The sequence below is a fragment of the Thermobia domestica genome, chromosome 11, assembly GCF_964235325.1.
Source record: "Thermobia domestica chromosome 11, izTheDome1.hap1.1, whole genome shotgun sequence".
In the NCBI taxonomy this organism is placed as follows: Eukaryota; Metazoa; Arthropoda; class Insecta; order Zygentoma; family Lepismatidae; genus Thermobia; species Thermobia domestica.
Window position 1 is genome coordinate 180,164,276 of NC_137464.1, and position 14,265 is coordinate 180,178,540.

The window sequence follows — 14,265 nt, forward strand, 5'->3', positions numbered from 1 at the left end:
TGATGTATTTTCGTCACAACAAAAGGCCCTGTGAATACAGGCATGTACTTATGTGTGACCTTCTTAAATGCATCCGATTGAAAATGGGTTTTAACCGTCACCAAGTCCATTTCCTTAATTTCAATCACATTATTTTGCGACTTCGTTTTCGTTTTGATAACAAACGGGGTTCCACCTGAATATGCCGTTTAGAATTTTCTACTGTTTTCAATTCAGAAGGCCATGGAAATTTTTCTCGAAATCTATCAGCAGCCGAAAAAGAAATGAACACCTCAGCAGGCGTACATCCAATGATACTATTATAAGAATAGTTTAATAGGTCTTGTGCTACTTTTAGCACTGTTTTCCACTTAGTATGGTTATGGCTGCACAATAATCGAATAATTCGATTGAGTTCTCGATGCGAACGTTCCACGATGCCATTCCCAGAAGGGTTGTATGGCGAGACCAAAATGTGTTGAATTTGGTGATCATTGGAATAAGTCTTCCACGTGTTCGAGAGGAACTGTGGGCCCTGGTCGGATATGATAAAATTCGGATAAGGGAAGAGGTAAAAATATTCCTTTTCTAACGTCCGAACAATCTCAGCAGTTGTGGCAGTCCTTAACGGTAAGTAGCACAGAAACCGGGAATAGACATCAACAATTGAGAGGATGTAGTAGAATCCATAGCTACATGGCAATTTCCCCACGAGATCTATGCACAATTTGGTATGTGGCTTATCTGCCTCAATATGCAGATCCTCACGAGCGATGATTCTATTGGAGAACTTCGTTCGGGCACACAATTCACAATTATTGATGAAATTTTGAAACGTACGTTTTTGTCCTTTCCAGAAAAACAATTCTTGAACTAATTTCAAACATTTGCTAACACCAAAATGCCCCGTTTCATGAACCTTCCTAATCGTTCTATCAATTAATGACTCGCCCAGACAGAAAATACAGGTGGTTTACAGGCGCCTGTGAAACATGCATAAACAGGCATATTTTTACAGGCGCCTGTACATGCGCCTGAAAATGGAACACTTTTAAACGCATGAGACAGGTATGTATTTTTTTCACGATCATTGCATGTTCATTTCACGGAAACAGGTAGTTTTCATGTTGATAAAGTTGCAACCTTGCAACGTGAAAACTGCGTGTAAAACACATGTAGAGAGTGGAAAGACATGTACGTAACCGGCATGTTCCATGTAGTTGACATATACGTTACTTCATGAGGATCTGACGACAGCTGCTTTTCATTTGATAAAAATGTAATTGACATGTTAAATACACGTGAAATACAGGTGTTAGCAAATTAGTGGGCGTGTTAGCGAATTATACATGTAAAGTACATCGCATTAAGTGTACATGAAATTTGCGTGTAACAGGTGTTGGACACGCATAAGACATGTACGTTCCATGTATATACGGCAGAAGAGACATGTAGGTAACATGTACATGGGAGCCACATGTAACATGCATGTTAAACGTTGATCACATGTGCATGTAACATACATGAGACCTGCGTGTTACAGGCGAATTACTTCTACCTGTGACATATGTGGGAAAGGTATGTTACAGGTGGATTACATGTACCTATAACATACGTGTTACAGGTGTATTACATGTACCTGTAACATACGTGTTACAGGTGGATTACATGTACCTGTAACATACGTGTTACAGGTGGATTACATGTACCTGTAACATACGTGTTACAGGTGGATTACATTTACCAGTTACATACATTGGACATGTCTGCTGCAGGTGGATTGCATGCACCTCTAACATACATGAGACATGCATGTAATAGGTGGACTACATGTCCCTTTCACACACGTCGAACATTTATGCAATGAGCATTGAATGTCCATTGCAAGCATATGCCATCATGCATGTTACGTGTGTGTTACACATGCACGTAATCAAGTTGTAGCATGAATTTTGCTTGCTTTGCAATGGAGATGCAGTGCTCATGTCATATATATGTCCAACGTATGTAACAGGTGCGTGTAATCCACCTGTAACACACATGTCCAACGTATGTTACACGCACATTGCACGTACTTATAACGTTGACTTCAGATGAATCCACTTTGCACGTTCCACTGATATTTGCTCTCTCTTCCAAAAGAATTGCATAAGCCACATGCAGTGGACATTAAAGAGCATTAACGCAAAACAAACTTCTATGTACCGTACATGGGCATATTCGACTTCTAAACAGAAGGCCAACACAGAACGTGCAAGGGTGTATTCATCTGAAAGTAACATGTAGTTCAATAGTTCACCTTATTTATATATATATATATATATATATATATATATATATATATATATATATATATATATATATATATATATATATATATATATATATATATATATATATATATATATATGTGTGTGTGTGTGTGTGTGTGTCTTGTCGCACAAACGCATTGTCAAGCAACTAAGTCAACTTATAACGAATCTATTACATTTCTTTCCCTACAAATTTAAATATTTATCAATTTATAAACAGCTAACAAATAAGCAATTTAAAGGAATTGTCGTTTACCATATTTATTCTTTACAGGTTTGCTCACTATGATAATACTAACTTACTGTTATAAAGAAGAAATGAGATTTTTTATTTTATATTTTTTATTCTTTTGTACAAAAAATACAAAATAATAAAATTACATATTTATGTACTTGTTACAATAATTTTTTGACCCATCTAGTAATTCCAATAAACAGTGCTTTTCCGATTGCTTACTCTCGTGGAAGTGATTCTGCACGTGAAAAATAAAGAACAGATGTCCTACAATACATAGTTTCTGACGGAGCGATTAGAAACGACGAGGCGCTATACAGAAAGAAATTTTCAAAATAATTTTAGCTGCTATCACCCTTACCTATCTTGAACGAAGTAGATTGCAAGTTTGGTCGAGAGATAAGTTTTTAAAATATATAATCACACCTCGAAATTACACCAATCTGAAAAGCCCTGTTTACGTCCCTTTAACTATTGTCTATATACTAATACAAAAAAAAAAAAAAAAAAAGCATTATAGTCAATAATGTACGGTCAAACTAACCGCAATCATTACAATTTTAAAAAATAAGTGATAGCAAGCAGAACAAAATTCCGTGCCTGTTATAAACAATATTTTAAGTACTCATTTACCATTCATTCAAATAAAGAAAACTTTACTAGATTACATCAGCACACATACATGAAAATATGAATGAGGAAGCTTATTTCCTAAATTGAAAACGTTATTCCAAAGAAATTGTGAAAAACAGTTATGATGAGATCTTCCTAAAGTTTGGAATTGAGCCCCTGAGATCAGAACAGGAAACAAACCTGTTAACATTGTTTAACTGCATAGTAAAAATACCATGAGAGTAGAAGCAGTTACATGTTGATGAGAAAAGTTAAATACAACACTTAATTCTTGCCTAAATATGATTAACATTGAATAGTAGGTACAGTCACGAACATAAAAAAATGGAAGTTTGAGCCATAAGAAATAATGGCTCCAACTTCCATTTATTTATGTCCGTGACTGTACAAAAGTAGAAGTAATTTCACAACTAAACAAGAGTTAATGCAGGTGGAAGTTCATTTCAAGTTTGTTTTTGCCTTCAGTACCCACTCTAAATTATTTAGGCACAGATCTACCATGTGTGGTCAGAGAGTTTCTTTTAATTGGAATTTTATGACAAAATTTGACTTTTCGCTACTCGCTGCTGTTGTAATTATAAACCTGCTAATATGAAAGTTTTGAGAAAAAACTTTTCTCTTCTATAGTTAAGCATATAAGTTTCTTATGTAGCAGCTCATTTGTTAATATTACAAAATCTTCAATAACAGTACTGTTATCAGATTGGAATACATGTGTAATTGGTTGACCAGACCACTGTTCTCTAAACGCAGTATAAACTTGTTTTTTCTTAACAGAAAAAAATATATGTTCTTTGGAACAAGATTCACAATTAGCGATATAGATATCGGAAATCTGACACGCGTAAGGCACCCCATCAGAAATAAGAAGAAAGTAACTGTCATCATGCTTCCTATTAATGCAATGATTAGATGTGCAAAATATTACTTTTCCCGTTTTTTTATTGCCGATTCGAGAACATTTATGTATGTTAACTACTTCCTGTTTCTGAAAGCAATGTTTTGTGATAGGAATACCTTGGGCTTTGCGAATAATAGTTTCAGGTTCACAATCAATACGTTCAACCTTTGAAAATGTAACAGATTTAGAACTTAATACAAATTCATCGTTTACTGCAAGTTCAGCGGACGAATCATCATTAAAAATTATATTTTCTACAGCAAATCCAGATACAATTTGGGCAGCTATTTCCTGTGTACCGTGCATGTGATGTTTTAAGGTTCCATTTAAAGATTCAAACGGGTAACAAGAGAATGACTGCAAAGGTCCTGCATTTCTGACGCAATCTGTAAGATGAAGCAGGTCGTGGATGTTCGATGACATATACTTTTCTCCATATAAATATTGCATTTGGAATACAAACGAATGAAAGCATTTCTCCATCGACTCCATATTTCTCACATTGACTGACCTTAAAAAACCTGCCATAGGTGTAACAATCTGCAGAATGTGATTGAAATATATATCGTTGATAAATATATCAGAAAAAATTGGAAAGTATAGTAAAAAGAGGTACTCAAATTCTATAGCTTTCCAATTTCTACGTTCTTTCATGGACCGTGGAGTATGTGAAATACTAGATGGAGTTTTAATTTGTGCTAAGCGATCATTCAGTACATGAATCTTCCGTCCTAAGTACCAGACCTCATCCTTATTTTTCGAATCTAACCAAAGCATTGTAAGGCACCTAAAAACACCTAAGCATATGCAGTGCATATAATCTATCATAGTGCTGTCAATGAGTTGATAGGAATTAAGATTAGAAAAAACAGACTTCCCTTTGGCACCAAATACCTTTTCCTTAGCATATTGCAGATGTTCATCATCAAGCCTTGGTGGACCTTTCGGCTCATTCTTATTATAAGGATAAATACGTAGCCCCTGGTGTAAGTATTTTCCAGGTTGTAAACACTTACTACATCCATATTTCCCGTTGAACTGTACAAGCTGCTGTACAGCACACTTTGCTGGTTTATCAAATGTGCCAAGTATGGCATGAAGACTAACTTTTTTTATTACATTTTCACCAATTAAGAATTGTTTTCCCAATTGAATTCCCGCTTCAAACTTTTTTAATTTTGCAACAACACAAGCATAAAATATACTGTGTAACAACTCGTTTTTTTCATACAATGTTCCGATAAACCATTGAAACTAAACAAACCTAGCAAAATAATATTTTCTGGTCTCCATCTAGTGGGTTCATTAACTTCTAAAATAGAAAAATAGAATGGCCAAAACGAAACACTGGAACTTTTAAAGCAACTAACACCATCTACATTAATAATTCCTGTCCATGACAGAATACCATTCTGGTCTAAAAACGGATGATGTTCTCTAAATTTGCTATATATTTTACCATCTCTAACACTTTCCAAAATGTTTTCATGTGTTGACTGCGAAGTTGAAAGTTTAGCCAGAAAGCCAGGTCGGGAAAACATATTTTCAAGTTGTTTTAAAATATCTAAGGTAAAAAATACATGAGCTATTTTACACGAGTGTTTAGTGCATGCACAATGAAGAGACGCCGATGGTGAATCATACATAAATGCACACTGACAGCAGAAGTAGTGTTTCTGAACCTGCAGTAATCCTGAATTATTAAAAATTTTGAAAAGCCTATACTTTGAATTTGGAACTTGTTTTGCATTGATAGAATGTAATAATTGAAGAAGATCTGAAACAGCAACTTTGGTAAGCTTATGTTTCTTCACAAACTTCATTACCTTTAAAACACTGTTATCTTCTACTCTTTCCTCTCCAATCGACTCAGAGTGCACGCTCACTTGCGTACATACTGACGGTTCACCACATATTGATACAGTCTCGACTGAAACTTCAGAAGAACACACTGAATGAGAAGAATGCGTTTCATTCGTCGTGTTACCCAGGTCAACAGCAAATGATGAAAGATAATCGTCTCTACAGTCCCTTTCTGGGAGGCTTTCCGTACTTGATTGTTCACTGACGTTGTGAGAGGAAAGTGTGTTATGTTCCATATCGAATTTATCAGTATTACTACAAGTGACATTCATTTCACAAGTACCATTTCTGCTCTCATAGTAACTATTATTCGTATTTTGTGTTCCCTTTGTCAAAAAACCAGTACTATTTTGGTGCTCACCAAAAATATCTTCCCGCTTACTCCATCTATGTAGAGTTGTTCGTGGTATTTTTAGAACAGATATATTTGGAATATCAGATGAAATATATTGCTTGTACTGCCGTTTCATATCAGCAACAGTGAAAGGCTAGAATTACAACACTTTTAAAAAAACCTTCTTTGTTACTACGTTGCCTCCACTACAAAAGGAAACACGTTAATGCTTTTTACATAAAAGATAAAACTTAGTCAGAAGCGAAGATCCCCATTGCTAATTAAGCTTAAAACTATAACGCCAAAACTCTAAATAACAAGGCAAATAAAGTAAAAACCAGTATTATTACAATAGTTAAATAAATGTTTAACACACAGTGCTTTAATAATAATAAAAATTCTACACACATTTGTGGAAGACTCAAAAGATAGCTCCAATATTTATAAAAACAAGTACTTAATCTTGCACGTTTCAGTAAGATATTCAATCTCCTTTGTATCCTATTCCAATAAATTCCCTTCTGCTCTCTTCTTCATCGATTTACGAGCCTGCACGCACTTATCAGTCATTGCAGCATGTATAGTAGACGGTTTGCATTGCGGGAATTTCATGAGGACATAATCTGTTGAAAATAATACACTGCGTTAATTTGGAACAGCATGCTTTTATAATGCGCACGTTCATTTTATTATTAATCATCGTTATCATCAAACTATAGTGGTTATTAATTTACTTTGAATATTCAATTGAATGAATTGAATAGAACATCCTACCTAACAACATCCTATAAACAAAACCTTGTTATGTTGATCAACATATATCAGGAACAGGGTTGTTCCGAGTTCAAGTTTTTGCATTCGCGAAGAAATAGAAATTGTGAAGGTAAGTAAGGCATGGAATAACTTATTTCCATCTATTTTCTTTTGATTGCGTCCTTACCTCTCTTCTAGTTTCTATACTGCGCAAGTGCGAAAATCTTAAGATAGAACAGCCCAGTTCCGAATATATGTTAATTAGCGTTATATACAAGATGATGTTGTTTTACACATGTAGTACGTTCTTCTAATTTAATTTCGACTAGTAGATAGTATTTACTGAAACGTAACCTAACAACAGCAAAAAAAAGGAATTAACCTACGAAGGTGGAGAGTGGGAAGTCCATTATTAACCTAGAGAGTAGTGTGCCTTCCGCGAAACTGAGATGGAGCAAGGAGTGCGGAAGTCGCGAGTAGAATGAACCTAGTATATTAATTTTTTAATTCGTTATCCCGCTTAGCTCCGCCTCCCTCGCTCGTAACTCAATTCCACTACAGTAAGGCACACAGCTTTTTCGTAGTAAATAATGGATTTCCAACTTTTACCTTTGTATCTCTCTTTACTCTTTCAGTTTTACGTCCCACGTAAATGCCGAGTAGGATAAATGAGACAGTGATGAGAATGAATGAAATGATCGAATGAAGAAAGTGGGAGGACCCGAGAAAACCCACTCACACGGTGTTTGTCCACCATAAAGCCCACTTAGGCTCCCAGGATCGAACCAGAGACCACACGCACCAGAGCTGAACGCTCTACCACTGAGCCACCGCGGTCCCATACCTTTGTATCGTTATCGGTTGAAATTACATAATTTTGTATTAATACGTAATTGTTTGGTACGTAAATATTAACACGTTTTACATTACTATTTCCATGTAAGCGAAATGCTGTTTCACATACAAAAATAAGAAGCAATTTTCTACATGTGTAGGAAACATGTAAGATATATACATACCCTTTATTGCTGCAATTACGTCGGGAGACAACTGTTTTTTTATTTGTCCATGACCAGTAATGGAGCTGGAACTCATCTCATTATCAGTAAAAAAAACTGACATTAAATTCCTTGTTAATTTCGTGCCCGATTGACCTGCACTAGCAAGGCATCGTACCAAACGTGTCTTCTTTATTACAACATTTGGATATTCTGCGCTCAGAACAACATCGGCAGTTCCTCTGCACGATAAGTCAGTATCCTGCTAACAGAGAACATACAAATTAAATCAATTCCAACCTTTGAAAGAAAAATGCAAATAGCACACTTTCATACAAGTACGAAACAAAGGTACATTTCGGGGTGAGTAGAAAATCTTTAAAATTTTATGGGCCGCTGTAATATGTAACCACTATCGCTACACACTATTTCAGAAAAAATATTCATGTTTGTATGTACTCTTATCATTTTCAATATCATTAAATTTGTTATCCCCTCATAGGGTAGAGTAACATGCAGAAAGAGGCTATTACCGTGTATCTTACATATCAAATATAAAATCAATACTGAAAAGCAGACCGAAAAAAAGAAAGAAAAAAAGAAAAAATGTTACGAACAGGATTGACAATTTTAGTCACAATTTCCAAAACAAAATGCATACTTCATTTGTAAATTTTCTTTCATTTTGACATTCAATAGAATGAACAACTTAAGATACTTAGAGTAAATTTCCTGAAGGGCTGTACTAACATTGAAAAGATCGAACATGGTCGAAGAACCGATTTATATTAAAATACCTTCTTTCACCGTAAAATATTAATGAACATTGACAAAAGAAAACTGGGCAGGGGATAAAACAGCCTTCTGCTTAACGTGCCATAGCGTCAACCTGTACGCCACCAACTCCCGTTTTCGAGACCGCGTCAAAACTTTCAGCTGTCAAAGTTAATGTAGGCTGGGTAGCATAGTTGTTAAAGCTACGGCACGGTAAGCCGAAGAGGGTTTCATTCCCAGTCCATTTTTTGCTCTTCGACGGGGAAAAAAAGAAACTATTTTAAGGGAAAAAAATGCAATTAAAATAATATATGAACTCTCACTTTCTATTCGATAAGTTTGTAGTTAGGAAAAATGTTGCAGCTACTTCCTTTACTTTTTTTTTTTTTTTTTTTTTTTAACAATTTTAAATACACTAAAAATTATAATTCCAGATGCGCATAAGTATTAAATTTATGAATTACAGTAACAATAGTCGCCAAATTTCTTGTGCATCCAATTATATTATCTATGGTTTTAACGCCAATCTTCAATCGTCCACAGTTTCATCACGGTCACCATTCCACAAAAATAATAACTTATCTTTGTAGAATGGCGAGCCTAATGAACCTCTGGAATTACAGTACAAGAAAAAAAGCGTTTGAAAAACATACATGATATAATTACAAGCACAAGGAATTTGGAGAGAGTAGCTACTGTACTTAATAAATTTACAATAATCCTGTTTCGTAAATACTATACTTACCCTGGTTTTCGTACTAACGGAAGACAATTCACTTTCGGAAGGTTCGTCATCAACTTCTGCATCTAATAGTTGGAAAAGAAATTGTTTCACACAACGTGGAACTTTAAGTTTTCGGCTGTTCTCGCGGTCCCTAGAAGCACATTCTTTCTTCAAAGCATCCACCATGCATCGCTCTTCTTTTAATTTACAGCTCAATTCTGTGACTTTTCTCTGCAACTGATCACAATTGTTACATCGTTTGAAACTTGTAGTTGTGTTACTGACTTCAAGGCTATCACTGCAGCTATTAGCATTTCTTTGTTCAATACTGTGGTTAGAATATGTCTTTTCTGTTAATACATGTTCATAGTTTCTCTCGAATATATTTTCCAAATTATCTATTTGCACCGAAGATTGATCCTCTTCGCTCGGAACATCAGTCTCATCGGATGATTCAGTTCCTTTTATTCGTTTACTAGGAACAGCAACATCTTTCTCACCATTCTGAATACAATTGTCAATCTCACTTTCACAATCAGATTTGGTGCCTGTTAAGAAAACATAATAAATATGCTTACTGATTAATCTATATTTACAAAGACAAAACCTGCTTAATATTAGTATGATAGAATTCCCGTATAAGGTGCTTGCACTTTACGATAAAAAGAGAAATATTAATAACACTAAGTATTAATCAATTATATACTTATAAGTAGTTACAAATATATTTTAATGATTTAAGCATCAAATCAGAGATTTCGTGCAAATATCTCAGTGTCCACAACCGGTGCATTCACGTTATTTAACGTTGGTTGAACTCCCTGTATCAATTTATGCTGCATTAAGCAGAAAGGATCTAATGTAACCCAAATCTCACTGAAGCCTTGCTGTGCAAATCTAGAACTTGCACATATCAAGCAAATGCATTTGCAAGTAACATCTTATTGAATCCTTTATTAAACTATAGGTGCGACTAGAAGGTGGCAGCCGGTGGAAGTGCATATCTGAGAGTGGGAGCGAGTGAAGCGAGACGATGCACAGAAATCCGTAATTCTGGAAGGAAAACGTCTTGGCAATCTGTACCTTTTGTTCAAAATGAACTGCGCGTTCGCCAAAGCTCACTTACAGGGTATATAAATAAAGTAGCTGAACGTACCCGCTTCGCTGCGTCAGACCAACAATTGAGCCCCTTCCACTCTAATAATCGGAAATTTTATACACCCTCAGACACGTGTCTGCATACTTTCCTGTTTATTACACGCAAGGAGAAACGTGGGTACTTTTCTGAGTAATTTCACCGGGCTATCATAAGAGTGGGGTAGTAGTTATAGTTCATTCCTTTGTTTACCTTGCTATTTTATATGATTGTTGAAGTTTTCAACTTTCTCAGCATCAGGGATTCGGAGATATGGTCATTTAATTAAAATAATTCCCGTCCTCTTCCCGTCGAATTTCTAAAAACCCTTAAATACGTGTCTAATTAGTTTAAATGAGAAGTCCTGATTTCATGTTTCTAATCTTCAAATGTTCCGACATATCGACATCATCTTATAATAATTCTAAACTGCGTGGGAGAAACAAAGTAAAAAAAAAAAAACCTTTTTTCAGGAGGCGATTATTCAACTCACGTTGTTTAGAATTGACTTATATCAAGTTAACCGGAGGTGGAGCATGACACATAGATCTCAAATTTTGACTTATCTCATTTTGACCCATTTATGACTTATATTGTTTCTCCCCCGCAGTCTAGAATTGCAAACCCATCCTTTTTTCCTCTCCTCCCCTCCCCGGGTGAATTTCCAAAAACCCTGAAATATTTGTCTAATTATTTTAAATGAAAAGTCCAAATACAAAACTTCCTAAGCTTAAGGGATTCGGAGATATGGCAATCCTATTAAAATATTTCCAACCCCTTTCCCCCCAAGCCGTCTAATTTCCACAAATCCTTCCTTAGTGGTACCCTAATTCTTTCAAATTCTTTATACTGTCCAAATTTCAAATTTCTAACTTAAGCGATTTGGCCTGTGCGAGGATCGGTCAGTCACTCAGTACTTTGAATTTTATAGATAGAAGATATATGTACAAAAAGGAAATAGAAATGGCTATCAGCCTTCGTCCATTTCACATCTACGTTCCATGGATCCGAAACCCGTACTACAATTATGATAAAGGTGGAAAAAACCGAGCCCTGTGGGGCCACTAACACGTCCTACTACTACTACGTTGCCTCGTAACGCAAGTAAATCACTTTTTTTATCAGTCAAGTGACTCAAAATTACTACCGAACAAGACTGGGGGAGATACTAAAAGTTAGCCTCATCATGTTCACCATAATGGTTGAGTAAATTATTGTAAAGTCAAAATGTGCAAGGTGACTGAATAACTTCAAGTACATATTTCGCACCAAATCATGTGGACCTAGGAAAATAAACTACCCCCTCACAAGCTGTCTGTGATATAGACTTGCGTTAATCAAACTAGCAGCAAAATCTCCTGCCTTACCGGTAAAATACCGGCCAGTTGGCAAGGCCTAAAATAGGACAGAACCCTAAGGGTGCAGTTGGTGCTGAAAGAAATTAATATATCATGAATGTAGTAATGCGGCCATGAACTAGGATAGTACGTGAATTATGCACCACTGGCAGAGTTCTAGAACACTGGTCACACATTGAATGTAATATAGAAAGAAATCAGCGTGCCCTGCAGGGCTTCTAACCCGCCTTCACTCGCTATCGCTTGCCCGGCAGTACTGTGTGAGTTAAGTATTGAGCTGTGGTACAGAAAGGATCCAAACTAGCTACTAATATATATCTGGGGACCAGCGTTCTAGGACCTTCCCTGCACCACGTAATGTATTTACTCTCTTACGATACACTTTATGACGCAAACAGCATTTAGTGCTAAAAATAATAATAATAATAATTTCTTGAAAGTAAGAATGTAGGCCTAAAATAGGACAGTATGAACAATATGTACAAATGTAATAACGAAATAATTGCATATTCACAATAGTACACGTAACATAGGCCTACATGATGGTCGAAGCCTAGTCGTAATTACGTTATTTTAAAAAAACAGTAACATAATTTACATTGATTTTAGAACTTTATTTTTGAGACCAACAAAAATAAACTTCTCAATCTCTACAACAAAAGGTTATTATAAAGATACAACAGCAAGAAACACAAGAGCTACTCACCGAAATGGCAAACTGTTCCATTGAATTTCTTCTGTTTCCACCGGAAACATCCCTCTTCTCCCAACTTCAGTTTCGTTTTTCCGACATTCTGCTTTACATTCAAAACGGAATAAGAACCGTTTTTCCATTTAACAATACAATAATCTTCATTCATGATTACACTCTCTTCATCATACACTTCAAACCGCCAGTAATGATATTGCGCCAAAAACACGTACTTCCCGTCACATGATCGCTGCAACCAATCACTGAATTGTTTCCTTGTAGTTTAAATGAAAATTAAAATTCACGACAATGCTATTCAACTAGGGATATATACGTACCATTTTCTATTAAATTGTTATTAAATAAAAATAAATATTTTACACCTAATACACTCTGGAATAAATAATCGCACACTCTGTAGGAGCTTCAGGCACAATAGCCCCCCCCCCTTTAATTTTCAACTAATTATTTTCTTTTCCATATATGTTCAACGTCTGGGACATTATAACAATCTGGTTAATTTTTTTTTGGTGGTTGCAGCAAGAATGTTTGCTAGCAGTATCTTACCCTGGTATTTTCAACTTACCAGCAAAATTGTTTCCTTCTGCTGCAAACACCTGTACATTGTCTGTACACTGCATGTAGGTGAGTTCAACCTCGCATGTGCACGGTGATAATACAGGCAATGTATTCCATTCTACTCCCATATACTATACATGCATAGGCGTGCACAGGTTCTCTCGTTTCCTCCCACTTTCTTCATTCCACCATTTCACTGATTTCTCATTATCACCGTCTCCTTTAGCCTAGCCGGCATAACCGTGGGAAATAAACTTTCATTTTTTAAGATGGGGGAGAAGAGGGGGCAGCTGAACCTAATGTTGTGTTTGACATGGTCGGCCTATATCTTACAACACTACATTTTAACCAATTTCTTTATTGAAAGAATAGTATATGGAGTCTTACGAGGGTTTTTAGTCCATCACTGGTATGCGTATGGGAGGCATGGAAACAATATGCTCCCTCCAACATTTTGACGATATACTATTTTAGAATATTGAATTTTACGGAAGTTACATATTGTACGAAAAGTAATACAATGTTTACGTTCTTCAAAATTATAAGGATGATTTCATAGGGTGGCACGAGGGGAATTTGCCCCAGAGTAACTCTCTAATTTGGCTCAACTGGCTTACCAATATCCTTGCAGTACTATTTTAACCCCCTTTCCGGGGGTATGGTGGCGAGCGCTCACCTCTCGTTCTAGATGTCCCTGGTTCGATCCCAGGCTATATGAGTTCCTGGTGGACGACATCGTGTCCGTGAGTTTTCTCGGGGTTCTCCCCTTTACTCCCACCTAATCATTCCACCAGTTCTTTCGTCATCGTTCACTTGCTATTTCATCCATATCATTTGGCACTTCGCTTTCTAAACGTGGGACGTTAAACTAAAGATTTAATTTCATTTTAGTGAGTTGAAATCTCCCCGGAGAAAATTGTCTGAGATCATCACTGATTAGGATAATTTTTGTAATGTTAGTCCGTACGTACGTTATTCCGCACGATAACTCTTGAA

At 35.9% G+C, this 14,265-nt stretch overlaps 3 protein-coding genes across 10 annotated transcripts in view; 1 reads left to right on the forward strand and 2 right to left on the reverse strand.

Moving 5' to 3' along the window:
- The window catches only part of LOC145664593 (hexosaminidase D-like), a 108,798-nt gene that overhangs the window by 23,704 nt on the left and 70,829 nt on the right, over window positions 1-14,265 (forward strand). The window lies entirely within an intron of this gene.
- LOC145664592 (uncharacterized) lies at window positions 2,601-6,443 on the reverse strand. Its single transcript, XM_081731392.1, is given in 2 exon segments — window positions 2,601-5,287; window positions 5,290-6,443. Coding segments are annotated over 2 exon segments (2,412 nt in total). The 5' UTR covers window positions 6,160-6,443; the 3' UTR covers window positions 2,601-3,745.
- LOC145664591 (uncharacterized) lies at window positions 6,584-13,109 on the reverse strand. 2 transcript variants are annotated; one of them, XM_081731390.1, is made up of 4 exons: window positions 12,706-13,109; window positions 9,528-10,054; window positions 8,030-8,273; window positions 6,584-6,880 (listed from the first exon to the last, which is right to left on the reverse strand). In XM_081731390.1, the coding sequence occupies exons 1-4, from the start codon at window positions 12,857-12,859 to the stop codon at window positions 6,759-6,761; spliced, it is 1,047 nt and encodes a 348-aa protein (XP_081587516.1). In that variant the 5' UTR covers window positions 12,860-13,109; the 3' UTR covers window positions 6,584-6,758. The 2 variants fall into 2 exon arrangements, with proteins under 2 accessions (XP_081587516.1, XP_081587517.1); XM_081731391.1 differs by having other exon boundaries at window positions 8,030-8,270; window positions 12,706-13,105.